We start from the raw sequence: 25,432 nt of genomic DNA on the forward strand, positions 1-25,432 counted from the left end.
AGGGGAGATTGTTTTGGCATTGTCCGTCTGTCCTTGCATCAAGCAGCCACATTTTTTCTTTCTGGAACTATATCTTGGTAGGGATTGGTCAGATAATGTTCAAATTTGGTCAGAACATTCCCCTTGATAAATCTTGACTGCTTGTAAAAATGGGTCATATGGGTCACTAGGTCAAATCTTTGGAACACAGCAGAGGCATTATATTTGGTCCAATATTCATGAAACTTTACCAGAATATTTTCCTTGATTAACTAAAGGATTAATTTGAATATAGGTTATGTGGTGTAAAAAAACTAGGTCACCAGGTCAAATCTTCGATTTTTTCTGGAACCATATTACTGGAACCATATCTTAGTATGGATTGGTAAGATAATGTTCACTTGGTCAGAATGTTCCCCTTGATTAAGTTTCAACCTCTTGTAAAATTGGTCACATGGGGTCACTGTGTCATATGTTAGAAAAAAGTGAAGCACTATATACAGTATAGGCATTATATTTAGTCCACTATTCATTAAAATTAATCAGAATGCTTCCCTTTAGTTTAAACTTTATTTAATTTTACAATGATTGTGAAACAAGCTATTACAACTTATATTAATCACTCTCGTTGGCACGATATTGCGCGAGAGTGTGGTCTTGTGTTGTGGGGGAAACCAGAGTATCGGGAGAAAATCCACTTGTCCGGCTTGGTGACCACTAACCATACTCACATGCGCCCAGGCCGGGAATCGAACCTGGGTCGCCTTGGTGAGAAGCGAGTGAGCACTCCACTGCGCTAACTGGACAACCAATGCTTCCCTTTGATGGAATCTTGGTCAAATATAAAACTGGTCAAATTTGATTTGAAAAATATGGTCACTACGTCAAATCTTAGATTTGTTTTGTCTGTAACCATGGACATAATTGGTCAGATAATGTTAAAATTTGAACACTGTTTGAACACAAAGTTCACCGCATTTTGAAAGGGAGTTATGAATGTGTTAGAAAAACTTGGTCTCCCTTAATAAAACCTATTTTGAAAGTGGGTCACCCGAGGTTAAATCTTGGGAAAATACAAGAGGCAATATATCTAGTACAATATTTATGAAACTTAATCAGAATGTTTTCCTTGATGAAATCAATGACTTAGTTTGAAACAGGGTCATATGTCAGAAACAAATTCACTAGGTATTGACTGGTCAGACTTGGTTCAAACTGTGGTCAGAATGTTGCCCTTGATTTTAATCTTGGTATACTTTAAAAGTGGGTCACATGGGGTAAAAAAATAGGTTATGAGGACAAATTTAGAAAAAAAATCTTGAGACAAAAACAGAGACATTAAATCGTCTCCAATCTGAATGCAACTTCATAAGAATATTTGCCTCAATCAGTGTGTGTATACCACGTGATATTAATTACGTCATATATGCTACGTCGTAAGGCAACATTTTGCTTAAAATAAAGAATTAAATCAAAGATAACTTCTTTTTCTACACCATTTTAAATAAACAAAGGGCAGTCTATGATGCTTAAAGAGCCCGCCTGTGTTTTATTACCGAAGTTTGATAAGGTGATTAATTTCATCAAACACTTCGACAAACCTGTTTCCAAAATAACATTTTGATTCATTTTCTGTGCTCCGTCAGAAGCAAAAGGTTTGTCGAAGTGTTTTAAGAAACTAAACTCTTAATCAAACTTTATTAAAAGACCGAAGGCGGGGCAATGCAAAAGGCGTAGGCTGCGCTTTGTTTCATTTAAAATGGTGAAGAAATAGGGAAGTTATCTTTGTTTAAAGTGTTCATTCCAAGCAAAATATTGCCTTCTGATGTAGCGTTTATGACGCAATTTATTACGTGGTATACACACACTGTCAATGAAATCTTGGCTTAGATTGAAACTAGGTCACATGGGGTCAAAAACAAGGTCACAAGGTCAAATCTTAGAAACGCCTTCAGAATACTCTAGCGACTATATTTTTGCAATATTTCTGGTCCAATTTCAAAACTTAGTCAATATGCTGCCTTAGTTTACAACTAGGTAACGTAGGGTCAAAAAAAGGTAACAGGGTCAAATCTAAATGTTACATTATTAACAGAATTATTTTATTTCAATCCTTTGCAAACAAACTCTCATATCATATCTAATATTCAATAGTGTCCATTACCCTGCAGCCATATTGAATATTTTGGTTGGAATATTGCACCTATACCTAATTTGCATGCCATCTACTTTGCCAAATCTGGTAGCGGGATATCAATTGAATAAATTTGCTTGTTTTTTTACAAATGTGCAGTTTGATATATTTTCTGACCAATTAAAAGGAGCTATGTTATATTACAAATGTATGATACAGAAAAATATGTGAAAGCTAGCTATATTTATAACCAGAAACAATGTGAAGCATATGATAAAAAAGAGAGTTTTTAATGAACAGAAATGATTCAATTTTTTTTAAATACAATCAAGTGTTAGTAAATTGTTGTGTCATATAGACCTCATATTAATATTCAAATAACAACTGGTTTCTAGTTGCAAACATCCTCGGCACCCCAGCGTATCATAACCTATATCATCTTTAAAGGTTATGATATGCTGGGGTGCCGAGGATGAGTTGCAACATATTGCATGTAAAATAAGAGTATATCTTGGCTTTTTTTTGTCCGATTTGTCTTCATAAACAGGGCAGCTTTAGGGGAATTTTAATGCAATATTGCGGAAAAGTATGTGCTTATTAAGGTGGGGAAAGAAGGCGAAATTCAGAACTAAAAACAGAAGAAAAACAGCTTGAATGTTTAAATATTTCATAGGGAAGTATTATGAATGGTCAAATGATAAACATGAATAAATCATGTGCAAGGTTTAGATTATAAGGCATAAAAACTGAACCTGTCTTTTCTAAGATTTCCTTCCTGGTTCTTTTTTTTATATCTTAATAGAGCATTCAGACTGAAATTGGAGCTACAGTTTCATTTGATATTGAAAAAATGCTTTTTTGGTCTGGTTTTTATTTTGGTGTTACGCTCGAAATGCATAAAACATTGGTTTCAGGAATTCCCTCTTTTACGTGAAATAGTTTGCACACATCAGCATCAGGTTCAGGAAGGTAAAAACAGAGGTTCTACAAATATAAGTTTGAAAGAACTATGGCTTTATCAATTTCCTATCTACTATTTGACGCCCATAGTCACCTAAGACAAAAAGTGTCTGCATTACTTGCAGCTGCTTATTAAGTCGGACGCACATTGACTTGGTCTCTAAACGAGACACCTGAAATTCTTTTTACCGATGAAATAGACTTAAGAATGATTCATATCACCTTATACAGTAGCTGTTTGCACAATTGAGCTGAATTTTGTACAAACCTAATCAATTTTCTACCATGGCATATTTTCAGACATCTCCCAAGAGAAGACTGTCCAGGCTATCCCCAACTTTGACTCGAGCCAGCTGAAACATGTGGAACCACAGGAGAAAACCGGCTGGAAGGAATGTATGTATACACACGGGGTTGAATTCAGAAAGAAATTGAACTTTGTTAGGAAAATGTAATGTAATCAAAAACAACAATAAGGTTTTCTGTGTCATATCTTTCCGCCTTCTAAAGCCATATTATTTGTAAACATAGAAAAACTGATTCCCAGTCTGCACAAAATACCCTGCTGATATTCCCATCATTGTCTGTATTGAAGGTTAATATAATGTGGAGTTTCTGCTCCCATTTATTTAGTTTTTTATGGACGGTTTATTTGATTTTGCCTTCTATTTTGGATTTGTTTAACCATCACCATCAGCCGTTGTTGATTTTAAATATCCATGCGTACCAAAAATTGTTTTGCTTGTCATGAATGTGGACTATGCCTCAAAATTGATACGATTTTAGCAAAATACTACCGCCTATAATCTAGACATGAAATGCTAATCTGCACTGTGCACTAAGTTAACGAGCTTGTGTATGCGTCATCGTTTTATGAGTGTTAACAAGAAAAAGAAAGAAGGCAAAATGAATTTTCCTTTTCCAAGTTTTCACTATCAAAATTTTGCAAGAACCTTAAAACTCAACTCGCATTTTCCAATGTTCACTCCCATTTATCAAGTGCAAAATTCTAGCCCTTATACACTTCGATCAAGGTTACTTGTTTAAGGTGCAAGACTTAATATGCAGACTTTCACAATATGCTGTACATAATGATGTTTATACAGTTTAATATGCAGAATTCAGATATGACTTGTTGGATGTATGTCTCTTGCTGGTTGTATGCTTCTTTGTCACTTGATGGAAAAATAGGTCTCTTCATCTTTGGCTGGATATGCTTGACATAGGTATCTTCGTCACTTGCTGGAAAAAATATTTTGCATGGGTCTCTTCCTAGACAAAGCCCTATTCATGAGCAGGTCTCATGCTGGAAGTATGTCCCTTGCTGGTCTCTTCATCTCTGGCTGAATGTACATCTCTTGATCACTTGCTGGACATAGGTGTCTCCGTTACTTGCTGAAAATAAGTCTCTTGCTTTGACAAAGGTCTCTTCGTCTCTGGCTGAACCCGCTTCGACACTTGCTAGACATAGGTCTCTTAATCACTTGCTAGATGTACTTCACAGCCTGCTGGACATAGGTCTCTTTGTCTCAGCTAGAGGTAGGTCTCTTGCAGGACTTGGGTCTCTTTGTCTCAGCTAGAGGTAGGTCTCTTGCAGGACTTGGGTCTCTTTGTCTCAGCTAGAGGTAGGTCTCTTGCAGGACTTGGGTCTCTTTGTCTCAGCTAGAGGTAGGTCTCTTGCAGGACTTGGGTCTCTTTGTCTCAGCTAGAGGTATGTCTCTTGCAGGACTTGGGTCTCTTTGTCTCAGCTAGAGGTAGGTCTCTTGCAGGACTTGGGTATCTTTGTCTCAGCTAGAGGTAGGTCTCTTGCAGGACTTGGGTATCTTTGTCTTTTGCTAGAGGTAGGTCTCTTGCAGGACTTGGGTATCTTTGTCTTTTGCTAGAGGTAGGTCTTTTCTGGACATAGGTCTCTTTGTCTCTTGCTGGACGTAGGTCTCTTTGTCTTTTGCTGGACATAAGCCTCTTGCTGGACGTTTGTCTCTTTGTTGTTTCTTGCTGGTGAAGGTCTCTTAGTCTGATGCTGGATTTCCGTCTTTTTGTCTCCTGCTGGAATTATGTCTCTTGCTGTTCGTCTTATAGTCTCTTGATGAAAATACGTCTCTTGCTGAAAGGACTGAATATAATAGTGAATGAAATTATGCCTCTCATCCTTTATATTCAGAAAAGATCAAATGCAGAAATGAGATATTGTCATAATTGACGTTTTTAATTATCTGAGTCATGGCTTGGTCTTTGTGATTTGGTAATTTTCCAAACTATGATAAGACTTTTATTTTTTAACTTTTAGTAATTCTATTTGAAACAAATGTGTTTTGAATACATTACTTTATGGTTTTTAGCTTGACTATTCGAAGAATATGGAGAGCTCTACTACTCACCCAAGCGTCGGCATCGCCATCGGCGTTGGCGTCGGCGTCATACCTTGGTTAAGGTTTTGCATGCAAGCACACATAGGTTAATATCTCAGTAACTTCTTGAGGTATTGCATTGAGACTTTATACAATGGTACTCAACCATCCAACCTACTTGATTAACCAAGTTATAATACTCTAGTTTGCATTTAATGCAAATAATAGGCCTATATTATTCGACTAAGAAGTTCTGATTAAGGTTTTGTGTGTAAGCACACATAGGTTAATATCACAGCAACTACTTGAGGTATTGCATTGAGACTTATTACAATGGTACTCAACCATCCAACCTACTTTATTAACCAAGTTAAATAACTCTAGTTTTCATTAAATTCAAATTATGGCCCCTTTTTTATTTGACATAGACATTTTGGTTAAGGATTTGCATGTAACCACTTTTAGGTCAATACCTCAGCGAATACATCATGTATTGCATTGAAACTTTACACACAGGCTTCCAACCATTTAACCTTCTTCTTTAATCAAGTACGATAACTCTGTCTTTCATATTATATAATTTTTGCCCCTTTCTTATGCGACTTAGAAATTTTGGTTAAGGTCTTGCATGTTAGCACACATAGGATAAAATCTCAGCAACTACTAGATGTATTGCATTGAGACTTTATACAATGGTATTCAACCACCCAACATAATTGAATAACGATAACTGTATTTTGCAAATAATGGCCCTTTATTATTAGACTTAAAAATTCTGGTTGAAATTTTCCATGTAACCACATTTATGTTAATATCTCAGCACATCATGTATTGCATTGAAATCTAATCTAACAGTGATCCATGCATGTTTCGCCAAAACTTCAATCCATACACTGAAAAGCGGCGGAATAGTCAAGCGCGCTGTCTCTGTGACAGCTTTTGTTTAGATTAAAGGTGTCTAAAATCCGTCCTACATGTAGATCTAGCTACCATAAGTCATACAAATGATAGATCATAAGCATGATATTTTATAATATCTGTACTTGTAAACTGTTAACAGTTAGTTTTATGCAAAGGAATGAATAATGATGATGACTGGTTGAAATATTTTAACATCTTTGGTTTTCATTTAGAAAAATGATATTTGACAGCAGATTAGATCAGAGGAAGTTAAAATTATGCTGATAATGTATGTTGAAATAATAATTGTGAGATGTAGCCCGGAAGCTGGCATACCTTAGACCTAAAAGTCCTATATAGGGCTATTGTCAAGTGCTGAATTGATGAATAATAGGATATGACACGTAATCTTAATCTGAAATCATCAGGATCTTGTGGTTTAATTTGTTCACAAAAGTGCATGCCTGATAGGAAATCAATTATTGTGGGAAGTGTTTATGAGACTGTTTTATGATCACTGGTCATAGTAGTAATGATTGGCAGGTGACCCCACTAGTATATGTATCGGAATGATGGAGATTATTATATAAACACAGACAAAATATTATTTATAATACACTACCAACCATCCATTTTTGAAGAGTGTTCTTTGTGTGACAATTTCTGTTTGATCTATTTTTCATAATATCTTGTGATATAAGCTTATCGCATGCCGCTTTAATTACTAAAAATTTGTCAATGTCCCCATGCGTGTACAATGTGCTGCGAAGTGTTAATAATGGTAATTAAGAAGGCTGTTAATTAATTATTATGGCTACAGTAAAAGCTGTTTTGGTTTTTTTGATCCACAAATTATTATACCCCCACAAACGAAGTTTGAGGGGGTATATAGGAGTGAGCTTGTCGGTCGGTCGGTTTGTCGGGTTTTCATGGTTTCCGGACGATAACTCATGAAAGGCTAGACAGATTTGAAATTTTTTTGGTACACAGGTGTAACATCAGAAGATACAGGTCAAGTTCGATATTGGGGCTGGTGGGGTCAAGGTCACTGTTACTAAAAATAGAAAAACGGTTTCCGGACGATAACTCATGAAAGGCTAGACAGATTTGAAAAAGTTTTGGTACACAGGTGTAACATCAGAAGATACAGGTCAAGTTCGATATTGGGGCTGGTGGGGCCAAGGTCACGGTCACTGTTACTAAAAATAGAAAAACGGTTTCCGGACGATAACTCATGAAAGGCTAGACAGATTTGAAATTTTTTTGGTACACAGGTGTAATATCAGAAGATACAGGTCAAGTTCGATATTGGGGCTGGTGGGGCCATGGTCAAGGTCACTGTTACTAAAAAAAGAAAAACGGTTTCCGGACAATAACTCGTGAAAGGCTAGACGGATTTGAACAATTTTTGGTACACAGGTGTAACATCAGAAGATACAGATCAAGTTAGTGAGCTTGTCGATCGGTTGGTCGGTCTGTCGGTCGGTCGGTTTTCATGGTCTCCGGACGATAACTCATTAAAGGCTAGACAGATTTAAAAATAATTTGGTACACAGGTGTAACATCAGAAGATACAGGTCAAGTTCGGTATTGGGGCTGGTGGGGCTAAGGTCAAGGTCACTGTTACTAAAAATAGAAAAACGGTTTCCGGACGATAACTCATTAAAGGCTAGACAGATTTAAAAATAATTTGGTACACAGGTGTAACATCAGAAGATACAGGTCAAGTTCGGTATTGGGGCTGGTGGGGCTAAGGTCAAGGTCACTGTTACTAAAAATAGAAAAAACGGTTTCCGGACGATAACTCATTAAAGGCTAGACAGATTTAAAAATAATTTGGTACACAGGTGTAACATCAGAAGATACAGGTCAAGTTCGGTATTGGGGCTGGTGGGGCTAAGGTCAAGGTCACTGTTACTAAAAATAGAAAAACGGTTTCCGGACGATAACTCATGAAAGGCTTGACAGATTTGAAAAAAATTTGGTACACATGTGTAACATCAGAAGATACAAGTCAAGTTCGATATTGGGGCTGATGGGGCCAAGGTCAAGGTCACTGTTACTAAAAAAAAGAAAAACGGTTTCCGGACGATAACGCATGAAAGGCTAAACGGATTTGAACAATTTTTGGTACACAGGTGTAACATCAGAAGATACAGATCAAGTTCGATATTGGGGCTGGTGGGGTCAAGTTCACTGTTAACTAAAAATAGAAAAATGGTTTCCGGACGATAACTCATGAAAGGCTTGACAGATTTGAACATTTTTTGGTACACAGGTGTAACATCAGAAGATACAGGTCAAGTTCGATATTGGGGCTGGTGGGGCCAAGGTCAAAATTTGATGATAATCGTGTTGGAAGAAAAGCTCATGAATGCTCTAGATGTCTTATTCCAGAAGAGATCAGCTAGAGCATCAGCTAGTTTTTCAGCAGTGTAACTTCTGAATTACTCAACAGATTTAAATAAAACAATACATGCATGATAAAAGAAGATGCAGGTGCAGTAACCTTGGAGTTATGGCCTCTTTTCAAAGGAATGGTTTGCGATTCCTGTGTCCAGGCGGCATTTGGGGGTATTCGTCACTCCTGTGACAGCTCTAGTTTTATAAACTTTAACATTGTGTTTTGCATGAAGGTAGCTAAAAATACCACCACTGTATCTAGATTTTTCCGTGCAATCAAAATTTTAATTTTGCTCTTGTTGCCGATGTTTGATTATATCTTAAATGAATAATGGCAGTTTATTTTGATATAGTATAAATGTTGATGAATACATTACACCCAAAACAGTCTATGTTTCCATTTAAAGATTTTAAGAAAATCATTATTGACAGTGGTTAGGGTCAAAAATGCGTTCGAAGTTCACAGCACATGTTTGAAGGTCTTAATCCTTGCATTGTTTTCTGTTGAAAATTCCCATAAACGTCACTAGCTATTTTTAAACACCAATTATTAATATGATATTATTATATGCTTTATACATAATATTGATTATTGGCATGACGTCATGGTTCACGGTTAACAATAGGCTGTTTTATAATGAATACAAACAGAGGCAATATATTAATGATTCAATGTTTATTACTTTTTGTGTTGTTACCCGTTACATGCGGGATGCACCTTTTGATGAAGTTACCGTTACATGCGGGATGCACCTTTTGGTGTAGTTACCCGTTACATGCGGGATGCACCTTCTGGTGTTGTTACCCGTTACATTCGGAATGCACCTTTTGGTGTAGTTACTGTTACAGGCGGGATGCACCTTTTGGTGTAGTTACCATTACACCCGGAAATCATCTTTTGGTGTAGTTGCCCGTTACATGCGGGATGCACCTTCTGGTGTAGTTACCGTTACATGCGGGATGCACCTTCTGGTGTTGTTACACGTTACATACGGGATGCACCTTCTGGTGTTGTTACCCGTTACATGCAGGATGCACCTTCTGGTGTAGTTACCTGTTACATGCAGGGTGCACCTTCTGGTGTAGTAACCCGTTACATGCGGGATGCACATTCTGGTGTTGTTACCCGCTACATGCGGGATGCACCTTCTGGTGTTGTTAACCGTTACATGCGGGATGCACCTTCTGGTGTAGTTACCCGTTACATGCGGGATGCACCTTCTGGTGTTGTTACCCGTTACATGCGGGATGCACCTTCTTGTGTTGTTACCCGCTACATGCGGGATGCACCTTCTGGTGTTGTTAACCGTTACATGCGGGATGCACCTTCTTGTGTTGTTAACCGTTACATGCGGGATGCACCTTCTTGTGTTGTTAACCGTTACATGCGGGATGCACCTTCTTGTGTTGTTAACCGTTACATGCGGGATGCACCTTCTGGTGTTGTTAACCGTTACATGCGGGATGCACCTTCTGGTGTTGTTACCCGTTTTATTACTGTTGACATTTACAAAAACACACAATAACTTTTGCTCTTCCAACAAAGAAGCTTAAATACTGCTGTAAGACTAAGGTGTGAAAGCCTTTTCGAAGGCATATTTTAGTGTCAATTTAGCCATCATGGAATATATTCCCACAATTAATCCTGATTCTGCAAAAACAAGTGGTTGGTAGTGTATCTGCATTTTTGTTTGCAGGGAGATGTCATAATAAATTCTGCTTTGGTGCTACATTCTATCTTGATAGTTTTACATTTATAAAGGGAGCACTTTACAACTTGCAAGTTCAATGTTTCCCTGCATAATTGTGCTGTAAACAGGGTAATTGGTGAGGAAAATTGGTGTCAAAACCAGACATTTGTTTTCATTTGAGTACTCTAGTTTCTGTGTAGCCTACAGTGATATTTGCAAGGTTGCATTTTACGATAACCTTCATAGCCAATTTAGTATATTTGCTTGCATCTATAAACTTTGTTTAAATTGCTGGAGAAAATGGAGATATGAAAGCAGAATTTCAAACTGCTGTCAGCATGGCATTGGCTCAACCAACTTAATGTTAGTTAATGTCAGTCTGTCAGTTTGTCGGTCGGTCCGTTGCAATTTACCTTGTCCAGAGCATAACTTAAAAACCACTGGATGGAATTGGATTAAACTTCATACAATGATAGAGCATAGTGTGAGGAAGTGCAGTGTACAATAACCATAACTCTATTCTTGCTTATTACTGAATTATTGCCCTTTGTTACTTTTTTTTGTCCGGAGTATAACTTGAAAAGTACTGGATGGAATTCATTGAAACTTCATACAATAGTAAAGCACAATGAGAGGAAGTGCATTGTTCAAGAACCATAACTCTACTTTAGCTTATTACTGAGTTATTGCCCTTTATTTTATTTTTTGCTGTCAAAATACTAGATGGAATTTATTAAAACTTCATACAATGGTAAAGCACAATGAGAGGAAGTGCAGTGCACAAAGAGTTACTGCCCTTAATGTTACTTTTTTCTTGTCCGGAGCATAACTTGAAAACTATTGGATGGAATTTAATGAAACTTCATACAGTGATAGATCATAATGAGAGGGAGTGCAGTGTACAGGAACTGCAATTTTATTTCAGCTAAATGCAGAGTTACTGCCCTTCATTACTTTTTTCTTGTCCAGAGCATAACTTGAAAACTATTGGATGGAATTTAATAATACTTCATACAGTGATAGATCATAATGAGAGGAAGTGCAGTGTACAGGAACTGCAATTCTATTTCAGCTAATTACAGAGTTACTGCCCTTTGTTACTTTTTCTTGTCCGGAGCATAACTTGAAAACTATTGGATGGAATTTAATAAGTCTTCGTACAGTGATAGATCATAATGAGAGGAAGTGTAGTGTACAGGAACTGCAATTCTATTTCAGCCAATTACAGAGTTATTGCCCTTTGTTACTTTTTTCTTGTACGGAGCATAACTTGAAAAGTACCGGATGGAATGTAATAAAACTTCAAACAGTGGTACAGCACAATGAGAAGGAGTTCAGAGTACATGAATCACTACACTATTTTAGCCAATTACAGAGTTATTGTCTTTTTCTGTGTTTTTTTTTGTGTCAAACTTTTGTCCGGACAATAGATGGAATACCATAAAACTTCATACAATGATAAATCATAATGAGAGGTGCCGTTCATGGGTATTAATCACCTTCAGTTATAGCTCTAGTTTAATTTATATTAAAATAAATGATATTAATCAAAATGAATATGTATGAAAAATGTTTCCTTGATTGATGTTCAAAAGCTGCTGGCAATATTCTATGATAATGATGACATGCACTACTGTATACAAAAATGGTTGCATTTTGATACACATATCCTAGTATGGCTTAATGTTATATCATCATGATTATATATGTTCATATATAAAATAGTTGATATAATGGCCATATTTCGTTGATATTGTAAGGCTGTGTAATGTTCAAATCAGCATGACTTAAATAGTCTACTGGTATAGGTGTCAGCCTCCTGCTCAATACCTCAAAAGGTTTGAAAGCCACTTCTGACACATTTTTATGAACTGTCCTCTTGAACTTAATAAGTTTTATGTTCTTTTAGCTCCATTTTCAAAACAGCTGATAGCTTACAAAATTATGCTCATGTCTGTTTCCTGGGTAGAAACCAGTACTTGTGTCCAAGAGGTCAAGAGAATTTTCCTTTATGGAGTGTCAAACACACAACCCTGACAAACATTCTAATAATCCACTCTCACTCCCTTGAACGCTGTTACTCATTTCTACCCAGGAAATGGAACGAAGCATGCTTCAATGGTATATACTTGCAGTTTTCATGACCAGTCAGTTACTAAGCTTACAGTCAGGCCATATAGTATAACTTCATTGATGAACAAACTGTTCTGTGAAAAAAATGAAGATTTAAAATGACTGTTTTACATTTGAAAGTTAAACATTCAAATTCATGTGTTTTTGTCCTGATTTAAGTTGTATATTTGCAGATTCAATGTAAATCAATGTATATGTGTCTGGGTTTAAATCCTGAATGGTTTAAAACTTTGGCCTTATCAATGTGATGTATATTTGCAGCAATAAGCCATGACAAGGCAACGGAGGAGTTGGGGAAGTTTGACAAAAGCCAGCTGAAACACACAGAGACCTCTGAGAAAAACCCACTGCCAGACCAGGATGGTAATTGTCTCCCATTAACTCATGCTCTGAATCTGTGTCTTTCGTTGTTCAGCATGATTGTGTCTTTCTTAGTTATTGGCAGCACTTAAGGTTTAGTTACATTAAGTATGGAGCCGAAATAGAATTTCTTAAAAGCATAGTTTAAGCCTTCTATTAATGTAGTCATTTGCATCATCATTTATTGATGGTATTTTTTATTCACTTCTGTCGTATCTCATTTTTGGCACTGTGTGTGTCACCTTGCGATAGTTTAAAAGTTTAAGCAGTGTTCAGTCAGGATTTGGTTGCATCAGGCGTCATTCCCAACCTACCTTAAATATTTAGCGTCCGACCCTGATTCTTTATTACTGCAAGCAGGCAAAAAAAACACTTTTTTGTTCCCCATTAGGGATATAATTTTGGTAGTTTCTTGCACAGGAAAGACGCATAGATGCACCCTGACAAAAGGGCGACGACTTTCAATGAGAAAATGTGAAAATGTTATTAAGACACAACTTGACTAACAAACTTTTATCCTGATCTACCTACTCTATATTTGTTGGCATTATACATGTTATCTTTCCTCATTGACTTCTGTACACATCTGATGTTAAGCACTGCATGTGTCACTTAGAAGTTAAATATTAAATGCTTATAAATGTGTTCAATGTTCATCTCAACATCTTTAAGATAATACAAGTGAAAAAGTGTCAGGTTTAAAATTAGGATATCTAACAATCCTATGAATTCCATTTGTATGAACAACATGATGAGTAACGTCAGTTTATTTCATTCATTTATTTGTTTGCAGGTCTCATGCACTTTAATGTGAATCAGAGTTTCAGCAATTTTTTTTTTTTTTTCAGAATATAAAAATGTGCGGCTCTGTATTTATGATATAAAAATGAGTAATGTGAAAATTTAATTAACAACAGCATTATAAAATTATGATAAAATTATTATTTTACACACTTGTGTCATACATGTAGAAAAGTTTACCATTAACCTCAGGTTGAATGGAATAAAAACTGTAATGCAATATTCTTTGTAAAATGAAACACTTACTGTTGTTACCAAATAATTAATTTTTGACTGTATTGAGTTCAAATGTTATAGCTGCATGGTGTCTCATGTTTCCATGATACGCTCTATCCTTTAAAAGTAAAAATTGCTTGACCAAATCTAAAAAAAAACATATTCAAAAATTGCTTTTTCTTGAATAGTCACCTCTGGAAGGCCTGCTGTGCATTTCTCGTGAGCCATCAACCAGCCAGTCCCATTTCCCTTGAAGCATCAAACAGCTGGTCCCATTTCCTATACAATTTTTAAGCCACTAAACAACCAGTCCTCTTTCCTTTGAGCCATCAACCAGCCGTTTCCATTTTCATAGAGCCATCAACCAGACAGTCCCATTCCCTAGAGCCAGCAAGCAACCAGTCCCATTTCCCCTATAGTCATCAACCAGCCAGTCACATTCCCCTAGAGCCATCAACCAGCAAGTCCCATTCTAGAACTATCAACCAGCTAGTGTAATTTCCATAGAGCCATCAACCAGCCAGTTCCATTTCTGTAGAGCTATCAACCAGCTAGTCCCATTTCCCTAGAGCAATCAACAAGCCAATTCGATTTCCCTAGAGCCATCAACCAGCCGGTCCCATTTCTCTAGAGCTATCAACCAGCTAGTCCCATTTCCATAGAGCCATCAAACAGCCAGTTCCATTTCTGTAGAGCTATCAACCAGCTAGTCACATTTCCTTAGAGCAATCAACAAGCCAATTCCATTTCCCTAAAGCTGTCAAACAGCCAGTTCCATTTCTCTTGAGCCATAAAACAGCCAGACCAATTAATGTAGAGCCATCAACCAGCTGTATCCATTTTCCTTGAGCCATCAACCAGCCAGCTGCATTTCCCTAGAGCCATTAACCAGCAAGGCCCTAGAGCCATCAACCAGCCTATCCCATTTCTCTAGAGCTATATTCAACCAGCTGGTCATATTTTCCTAGAGCAATCAACCAACGGTCCCATTCCCCTTATAGAGCCATCGACCAGTCCGTCCCAATTCTCTAGAGCCATCAAAAAGTAATTTATTGCAACTGATCCATTGTAACAAAATGTGGGTTTGGCCATTGCAATCAATTTCTTCAAGGATTGCCATATTTGATCTTAGATCCTTAATCCTCAAATTGTGGGTGTTAATCTTTTAATTAAATTGCATTGGTCCCTCAAAGATCCTTGATTAGTTTTCATTTTGTTTTCTAAATAAATCTGAAGGTTTTGCACACAAGTTGCATTTTTATCATGTTAAACTAAAATTGTTTTCTAAGGTCATGAACGTCAAGGGTTTTTAGTGTCATGGTCATTTATATGCATGTAAATAGTTTAAATTCAAGGTTAGAAGCTTGTACATTTATACTTATATTGTCATGTAGCTACAATATTGTTGAACATGGAGATTGATTATATGTCTGTGGGAACTGTTACTCGCTGCAGTCAGACAAAAATTATTTGCATGATTGGTCAATTAGATTAAAGACCATGTTATTTTAAATGATTTTAGTATTTAGATTACACTACAATATAAAGACAGTGAGATTTGATCCGGTAACTATCCGGTCATGTGGGAGTTTTGTTTATCAAAGTGGTTTGATTTACGGGATATTGCCCCTACTTGAACTGTTCAGTAAATCATTGCCTTCGGAATATTTTGCTTTATAAGGTGAGCTTATGTTGGCTTAAACTATGCATGAGTATGATCAGAGCTTGGTAAGGTGTGTCATTCATGTATAATCTAAAGGGTACAAAGTTTAAGGAAGCAAATAAGTTACAAAACCGGACACTAAATAAATCAGAATACAAAATCGTTATTACATGTATTATAAGTATGAATATCTTAGTCCAAATTATTAATACATCAGTTAATTTGTGAATATCACCCTTTCATAAAATTATATGAACATTAACATTATAACAATTAACGACCACAAACAATAAATGCAAATGATAAGACCAATGTATACATAATGTATCTTTCACCTATTTATCATACAATGATATAAAGGCTGTTGTGTTTTTATATATACATCTTATTGTGCTGACAGAGTTCATAGCCATTAATATATCATCTTATGAAATCGAGTGTGAAAACTTATTGCTATTATGGGTTATCTCAGTATTTTTAAACCTATATATTTGAGACAATCCAAATCGTTAAACTCTTCACCTTTTAAAATATTGCCTCTTGACAAAAGGAACATTTCTTCGGTAGTGCTAATTGCCTTTAATGTCATCTTTGTGGGGTAAGATGGATTCTTTGTAAACAAACTAAATATTAATAAAAGTCTTAAACTCTATATAGTGAACTTTATGTGCCATCTGTGCATGTGCATCTAAATTACCAGTACCAGCCAAAAGCCTTCGGGAAAAATGTATAAAATCTGTTGAATGTAAATAATAACGTCTCATGTACATGTATAACCATTAATTACTTCCTTGAGTGTATTCTATTCTTCATCTGTTATCAATAGTAATAAAACTTGTAGTCACCAATGTAAATTTTCTATTTATCTTCATATTAATTTATTAATTTATCTTCGATCCCACCCTTGTATTATCAATTGTTATTTTTAGCTAATCTGTTTTTTTTTAAGAAAAATACTTTAGTATTATCATGGTCGTGGTGTCATTGTTGTTATACCAAAATCTTCAACCTCGGCCATAACTGAGATGAAACTTGGTACACATGTTGCTTAAGGCCCAACACATGTTGCTTAAGGCCCAACACATGTTGCTTAAGGCCCAACACATGTTGCTTAAGGCCCAACAAATGTTGCTTAAGGCCCATAATTATGGCTGTAATGATCTTTAAATTCTTCCCCTTGTTTGACCGATAAAAGAACAACATTAGACAAGAGTTGGCGTTTGCTGCACAGCTCTCATGTACCCTTTTAAAGTAACTCTCTTTTTATGAGGTCAAATATTTATTATATTATAACTAAGTAGCAAGATTAATAATCAAGAAAAAAAGGAAATAAAATGTTATAATTATTTCATGATAAATTTCTACATAGATTAGAGGCAATGAAAGAATGTATTTAATTTAATTAGAATATATTAAATAAAGAAAAAATTATGAAGTGTCAATTAGGCAACAAAGCAAATTATTCTTATTAGAATGTAATTAAAACAAATAGTGATAGAAGAGGAAAAGAAGGAAGTTGAACATAGACGGTCCATAGGCGATTTTGACCGTTCACTGTTAAAGCAACAACGTACCGAGGAAAAAATAGTCCTTCCAAGTAAAGAAGGTAAGACTGCCGGGGGAATTTCGTTATTTGTACTTAAGAAAATGCTGGTTGTTTTTCAATTCACAAATTACTAGGGATTATATTTTGTTTATAAACTATTAATAGCACATGGTTTTATAATCCTCTGGATTACTAAAGTACCAACTGACAAAAAAAATCTCATTCAAGGCACAAGGTGGAGTGTGGCTTCCTGTGGCATTATATCAATTCATCAGCTGTTTCATTCTTGAGCAATGCTTTAACAGTGACAGAAACATTATACTTCATCTTGTTTGTGAACATTTGTGTAGAAAAGGAGTTCAGATGATATGGCTGTTTGGGGTTGGCTTATTATATTGTCCCCTTGTAATTGTGGATCCATCTGTTTGTTGACATTATAAAGGCATTGATGTATACAGTTGATCGTTAGTTCTTTTAAGGTTTAAGCTGGGTTGACCAGTGTATTATTTTATGTTATCAATAACTGGTATGTTGGCATGGTTTTGATCATGAAGCATTCACAACCCAAAAAGGGTTAAACTAGATATATCATTGCTTAATTAATATCTACTTCAGTATGTAGGCAGATCAATACCTGCATGATAATTGCCACCATTGTTTGTAACTTGGGAAACACTGTTGGGAGCATTTTTCCCAATGCTAACTGAGTGTAACCTGAGTTAAAAGACTTCCTAGCCTACAAGTGGTCCATTGTGCATAGCTTAAGTCTACCTGACTTGCTTAACCCCCACTGAGTTGTTGAGTTGGTTGAGGGTCCATGCTAATTCTATACAGTTAAATTAATGGTCAAAATAAAACATATATCAAAGTTGAAAGAAAATATGAAAAAATGAGGTGTTTCTTAAAACAATTGGCATAAGACTCCATAGAACCACTCAACATGTTTGGGATACAAAAATACATTATTACTACTGCACATGCCTCAAGTATTCACCTGAGTAACACAAGTAGTTTGTTACTTCATGAAACTTTTTATTGTATAGCTTGACTGTAATGAAACTGAGAACTTCTTCCAGGTTTGGCTGTTATATTTGGTTCCGTCTTTACATATTCAAGCTTTATATCCAAGCTATCTGAATGAGCTTGATTTTCTTGCATACACAGACAACAATATTATAATAAATGCTTGTCAATATAAACATGAATCCTGCTTTTGTATGAAAAATAAACACAGTTGTGCTTTTGTATAAAAAACTTGAACTTGTAAACATAAGTGCACAATTGCCCGTTTCATTGATGTAGTTAAAATGATCTTAGAATTACAGACTTAAGATGTAAAAAGAGTTTAAGATAACAAAAATTACCTAACATGCTTTTGATATTTGAACAAATGAAGAAAAGTCCTATATATATTTATTTCATTTGACCAATTACACTTACAATTTTGTCGTCAAACATTACATAGCAGTAAGCTTCTGTGAGTTGTGCATGAATACCAAGAATTATTTTCAGAGATCATGATTATTAAACCATTATACCTTTAGTTCAAAATTGAATAATTACTTGGTGATGCAGAGTTTTTTTTCTATCGTAATAATTTTACTATAATGCTTCATCGGAAGAAAAATAAAGTAAACATGAACTTTGTTTATAAAATTTTGTACTTTTTCGTTTGATCAAGTGGTTAAGAACCTAGTGCTGGTTGGCAGTACGAAGGGCCTTAAAGAGAACTGTGTCTGAAGTCTGAGCCTAGACTCAAAAATGCAAATTTCAATTTAACAAAAACACTTTATATAAAGAAATAAAAATAAATGCATGTAGATAATGGCCAAGCATGCAAGTAGAAATACATTCAACAAATTTCACAAATAATACTTCAATGGTTAGGGCTCTTGAGTCTTATGTCTAAACTCAGATATTGGACCATTCGTAAACACAGAGGTGGTCAAACCTAGTTAAGAGATTGTCTTGTGATAGAAGTGACGGTCTTTCAACCAAGAGGTCATGTATTCACGCTTGTACAGTGTCACATTGTCTAGGCTCCTGAAAATTAACACTTATGCTTTTTTTTTTACCCAGGAAACAAACTTAACATAATTCATTTAAACCGTCTTTTTATTAAAGGTCCATGTGTTCAATGTTTTAGCGATCGTCCAGGAGAAAAAGGAAGTGCAGCTGCGAGATTCGATCGGAAAGCACGACCGCAGCAGCCTCAGGAAGGTGGAGACAAATGAGAGAGACGCTCTCAAGGAAAGTAAGAAATATCGATCGATTGTTTGATTGAAAAATGTTACATGCTCATTGAAAGTAAGAAATTCAAATATCGACCAATCCTTTGATTGGGAAAATTCATTGATTTTATAGAGAGTTAGATTCAGTTATTACTATACAATATATGAGAGGGATTGTGCAAGGAAAGATATAAAAATCGATTGCTAAAACTCCTTTGATTGAAAAATGCTGTTGATTTTATGGAGAGAACTATTGTTCATTTAGTAATGATTATTTGATTCTCTCAAGAATGTAATGGGTGGGATAATCCATTCCCCAAGGCAGCACATTTAAAACACAATCAATGCATGTTAAAGTTTTTTGTGTATTTCAGTTGTAGCACAGGAAGCAACCCACAAGGGCATTGAGAGCTTCAGCAAAGACAACCTTAAACATGCTGAAACTGTTGAGAAAAACCCACTCCCCACTGCTGATGGTAGGTGCACCAGATTGCCTTGTCCCTGAGTCAGAGGAAAAAAGTAGATTCTCATCTCTGCCTGCCAAAAAGTCTATGCATATTTAGGAAAAATATATGACGAAAAAATTAAGAACAAGCATTTTAAAAAAAATCCAACCAAACCCTTTTGCTCCAAATCTGGATAAAAATCTAAAATGAAATTTCTGGCCTCATAGAAATTGGAATTTTGAGCAGCAAGCCCAGAATCCTTAATTGGCTTTGAAAATTATAACGAAGACTGACTACCGGGTATGTAAGATTGATCAAGCTCAGCAAGAATTTTACAAGTGCCTGACATTTGAGCTTCTATACTTAATTTTCATTGTTTTATTGAAAATACTTCCTTTTATGTTAAAAACACTTTTATTTGACAATGAAAGTTTAAAGTAATCAACTGAAGTGAGGAAATGACTTACGATGTTCTATGAATACCGGCTACTGGTTGAGAAGCAGTTTCCAACAGTTTTTACAAGATTTAATGAATTATGAAAGAATGTATGCAAAAAGTGATTTGTCGGAAACTGCTTTCCATCGGAACCTGCTTCTCAATCAGTAGATCAACAAGAAATGTTAACTGCCAAAAATATGCTTACCAGCTTGCTTCACTCTGACGCTTTTTGGGTGATATAACATATTTTATTCTGTTGGGATTATTTTGGTAAGCTAGGATTCAGTTGTATAATCCTTAATTAATCGATTCCTTTCATGAGCTGCTGTTAGTTTTTCATTATTTCATTTCTTAAAACTGTGATATCTTTGGTAAATCTTAAGGGTGATGCAAAATGGTTTTGCACCAAAAGTAGGACTTCATTTATTTAGCTTGTCTCCTTTTCTTAGAAAAAATGTTAAGATTGTTATAGCCTTGGTGTCAAAGTGATCAATGTCAGCATGTAAAAACTTGAACCTTGTCCAGAACTCAAAACACTAAGTTATTTTAATGAAACTTGGTAAACATGTTACCAGAGTCAGTACACACATGTATAGCAAGGCCAGTAACTCTGGCTTGAAGAATGGTTCTGTCATTCCCCAACAACAGACGAGCATTTCCGTGAGCTCAGTGGCACTCATGTATTTACATGTGAAAAGGCTGACTGATATTTAAGCTATTGGGATAATAACTTTAAGAAGGATTTTAAAAAGTGAATTGCCCTGCATCACCTAATGAATTACATGCACTGCTTGAACTATTTGCTCTCCACTTTACTAGAGCTTCATGGGAAGGAGTAAGGAGGCTGCCAGGTAACGCTCACCCACATCAGCAAGACACATTGTCTACCCTACATGTACCGTGTTCCCCCAAATTCCCTGTCCAACATTGCTCATTTGACCATGTGTGGTTTGCCATAATTCCTTTGTTGGAAGATACATGTCCCTCCTAGAATCATCAAAAACTTTGTATGCCTTTCACTTGACTAAAGATCCCAAGTTAAGAGCTTGATTTGATGGTCTTTCATTGTTCTCATTTGTTTAAGTGTAATTAAAATGGAGTAATGGTTACCTCAAATTATTTTACACAACACAATAATAGATGTAATTCAAAGATAAAGAGTGAATTGTCACATCGACAACTTAACAATGAACATAAGCTGTCAAGTTTTCTTTCCTCCAATTGAAAGGCTCTGCACTGCAATGATAAGTGAACCGTTGGTTGGGTACAAGTTTCCCAATAACAGTTAACAATGGCCAGTGTTTCTTGCTGTGTAGATAGTGTTGTGCTGTGCTGGTTGTCATTTTTGCAGGCTTTAATTATATCACCTAAGATACACATGAGTGTTATTCAAGATTATAGACTATATAACATCGTGTGTATAATTATAATACAGATTTGCTGTACATTCAGATAAAGAAAACTAGTATAAAATATATTTGAATAGATCTAATAAGCTTTGTAGATTAAAGAAGTAGATGGCATAATGCTGATATACCAAAGACAACTGGTTAAGATTATTATTTTACTTTTTGCATTGTAAGAATACATGCATATTTGAACAGAAAAACATGTTGTAGTTTTCTTGGTCTAATGTTGATCAAAAGTGCCTTGAAGTGTTGGCAATGCTTACAATCTCAATCCAAATGATTCATTGGAAAACCTGTCAATGTCTCCTGTGTTGTGTCCATATTGTGTGTTTTCGTCTGGTATACCGTGTTTGTTGGAGCAGTTTTTTTAAGTATAGTAGAGTCTACTATGTGATAAATCCACATCAGCTACAACTTTCCAACAACTAGAGTAAACCTTTCATTTCAAATATGTGTGCAGCATTCAAGATTCAGCCTTGAAACACAGTAATTTACCTGTTCTTTCATAGTTCTTTCATAGTTCTTTGAAAAGTATGTCAGTTATAAAAATTCACACTTGCACCCACCCATTGCTGTGCCATATCACTCATGGAATTAATGATTTAATGTTTGTGCTCTTTGATTTTGAATAAGTTAACCTTGAATTAATTAGAAGTTAATCTTTTGACATTTAGCTCCTAAAACTTTCATTTTGTGAAATATTCGCGTTAATATGTCATATTAAAATGTAAGTTGTTTAATGTCTTATATAATCATTTGTACATTTGCATTGTCTCCGGCGTCCAGGAATAATTATAAAAATTGTAACATCCATACCTTATCAATTGTTAAATGTTTTCTAAATATTATTCTGTGTTTTATTTCAGATATCAAGAAAGAAAAGACGACCTCATAGAAGAGTCTCCCAGTTTAGGCAGCTAGTCTAAGGGAGATCACTGCTTTGTTCAGACATTGACCAATTTGTTATTTCTTCCCTTTTGTTATGAAAAATTGCACTGATTAACTTGACTCACTGGGAAACCAAACATATCATAAGTTAGTTAAACAAGATTCAGGTTCAATGAAATGATTGTTATTGTTGAAATTATTTGATTTTTCGGTTTCTTATTGACTTGGCATTATTTTGGCATTAACAATTAAGCTTAAACCGATTTGCTTGGATGTTGGTACCGGGGCATAGCACATTGATCAAACTGGCCTGGACTTATTCTCTGGTAGATTCCGCTTCGCTGACGCACATTTCACCAAGACCTCTGAGACTGCTGCTCTCACTGTAAATTGTCATCTCTCCCATTTATTACTTATACATGTTTTGTATTGGTTTGTCTTGGGTACCAATGTATTAAGCATTACAACATTATATTTAGCATGACTTGTTAGATGTTTTCCTTAGATATCTTGACTCTGTATCATATCTTGCCTAATTAATTTGCTATATCAATTATAAATTGTATAAACTTGTGTATCTCGTTGTAGTGAATAACAATGTTTCAATATACTTATGTAGATTGCATACTGACTTGACAGCTCACGGATGACTAGTATTAAAAAAGGAATATCGCTAATACTTCGTCCACTTTTGATATCGTATGTTAAATTATTAACAGATATTTAAAAAAACAAAAACACCTCATTTTATCTTGCTTGTATGGGATTGTCTAAAAAGTAGTAGCATATTTTTAAGGCAAACTTCGTGGTTTTGAGATTCTACGAAAACATTATTTCAATCTAACAAACTTTCTAATAAATCTGCATTCTCAGTTTTTTGTTTCCTATGCCTGTATTGTTATAACTTACTGTTGTCAACTGATTTTGTGTTGTAAACTTATTGTGTTTTTTCTTGTCTGTCCACATAGAGTTAAACTCAAAAGTTTTGTCCTTAGCCCAATGATGTTGGCATTTTTTCACACTAAAGTGCAATTAATTATTAATTAATGGTTTAGATTTGGATCAGTTTACAAGTTTTTTTACTTCTGTAGATGTTCACTGAATATTCTGTTGTTGAATATCTGATATTATTAAGATAAAGCATACTTTTTATAACTGCCTGCAACATTTTTTCCTGCCATATTGGTTATTGGTGCACTGTACAAATTCGCAATATTGTGTTGTAGTTTAGGTGATTGTTAGGACAAAGAAATGAAAATCTCATATTAATTTTGTGTTTATTTTTCTTACAAAATGCTTTTGTAGCTGCAATAGTTTTTTCCTTGGGCCACACCAAATTGATGTTTCATTAATCTGATTTACCACAACTATTTTTCAGAAAATGAAAAAAATATTTTTTCTTTTAATTTTCACCAAATATATTTTTTACTAAATAATAATAGTTCAGCCATGTCACATTGTGCAATGCAAAAACATGTTATTATTTATCACTGACTACCCACGGAAAACAGAATCAGGTGTGAATTAAGTTATATTTACTCAGGATTATCATTCTTTGAGATAAATTATGTAGAAAAAATGTTTCTTTTTCACTGTTTTTTAAACCCCCCAAAAATAATCTGGCTTGCTCCAATTTTATTTTCAGTCAAAATCTGTGGAGGTAAAAATCACATTGGTGTGGCTTGATAGTTATACTGTAGAGCTTTTTGTAGTTTATGTTTCAGTATTTTATCATTTGACTTTTTCTAGTCTGCTTTCATAATTTGTAGCTTTTATAAGAAGTATGAAGTTAATTTTAGAATCTCTGATAAGCAGTCTTCGTAAGCAAAAGTGGGTGGCTTGTTAAATTTGTTTCAACCCATGTTGATCAAAACTTTTTCTTTCTGTTGTATTCATGTTTTGGGACCAAACTTTGTGAATATGAAGACGTTTAATAGTATTCTTTTCATAATTAATATATGTTTGTTACATGGTTAACTCAAAATGTTCAAGATTTCTTCGTGTTCTCACAACATATTTTAGTGTACATCATACGTATTAACATTTATATTCTGCTACAATAAAAAAAATAATAAATTTGTTTTTTTTATCTATTATGGTTTCTTGATTGTAGAAAATCCTTTTTATGCAGCTGGCTCTTTATGCATCTTGGGTTGTTTGTCACAGCCTTCTCGTCAAGGCGTTCTCCTCAAATCCTTGTCGTCGGCTTCGTCGTTGGTGTGCGAGTTCTTTTACCTTGGCCATAACCCAAAAATGTTGAAGAAACTTGGTACAAAGTGATAGTAACCAGACATTGTTTGTAGCAAGGCCAATAACGCCGTGGCTAATAATAGTCTAATTATGACCCTTGTTCGACTGAAAAATATATCACAAAAAATAGCCTTTCGACACATCTTGACAACGTTGAGGTTAACAAGAAAACGCACAAGGCCATATGCCTCTCGGCGCATCCTGTAAATATGAGGTTACCAAGAAAACACCACACGACCATACGCCTCTCGGCGCATCTGGTATACGTTGATGTTACCAAGAAAACAACACTACCATACGCCTCGAGACGCATCTTGGTATACGTTGAGGTTACCAAGAAAACACAAGATGACCATACGCCTCTCGGCGCATCTGGTATACTTTGAGGTTACCAAGAAAACATACCACTACCATACGCCTCTAGACGCATCTGGTATACGTTGAGGTTACCAAGAAAACATACCACTACCATACGCCTCTAGACGCATCTGGTATACTTTGAGGTTACCAAGAAAACATACCACTACCATACGCCTCTAGACGCATCTGGTATACGTTGAGGTTACCAAGAAAACATACCACTACCATACGCCTCTAGACGCATCTGGTATACGTTGAGGTTACCAAGAAAACAT

The 25,432-nt window shown here is 35.4% G+C and overlaps 1 protein-coding gene across 3 annotated transcripts in view; it reads left to right on the forward strand.

The window, feature by feature from the left end:
- The window catches only part of LOC128226816 (thymosin beta-like), a 36,751-nt gene extending 12,126 nt beyond the window's left edge, over window positions 1-24,625 (forward strand). The window contains exons 3-9 of one of the 3 annotated variants that reach the window (XM_052936884.1): window positions 3,374-3,469; window positions 12,810-12,911; window positions 17,081-17,194; window positions 19,281-19,388; window positions 19,740-19,841; window positions 21,070-21,101; window positions 22,526-24,625. In XM_052936884.1, the coding sequence (XP_052792844.1) occupies window positions 3,374-3,469; window positions 12,810-12,911; window positions 17,081-17,194; window positions 19,281-19,388; window positions 19,740-19,841; window positions 21,070-21,089 (542 nt within the window). In that variant the 3' untranslated portion in view covers window positions 21,090-21,101; window positions 22,526-24,625. The remainder of the gene's footprint in view (window positions 1-3,373; window positions 3,470-12,809; window positions 12,912-17,080; window positions 17,195-19,280; window positions 19,389-19,739; window positions 19,842-21,069; window positions 21,102-22,525) is intronic. The other 2 variants (XM_052936883.1, XM_052936885.1) reach the window with 2 other exon arrangements.
- The last annotated feature ends 807 nt before the right edge of the window (window positions 24,626-25,432 follow it).

The sequence above is a fragment of the Mya arenaria genome, chromosome 3 (assembly GCF_026914265.1).
Source record: "Mya arenaria isolate MELC-2E11 chromosome 3, ASM2691426v1".
Taxonomy (NCBI): Eukaryota; Metazoa; Mollusca; class Bivalvia; order Myida; family Myidae; genus Mya; species Mya arenaria.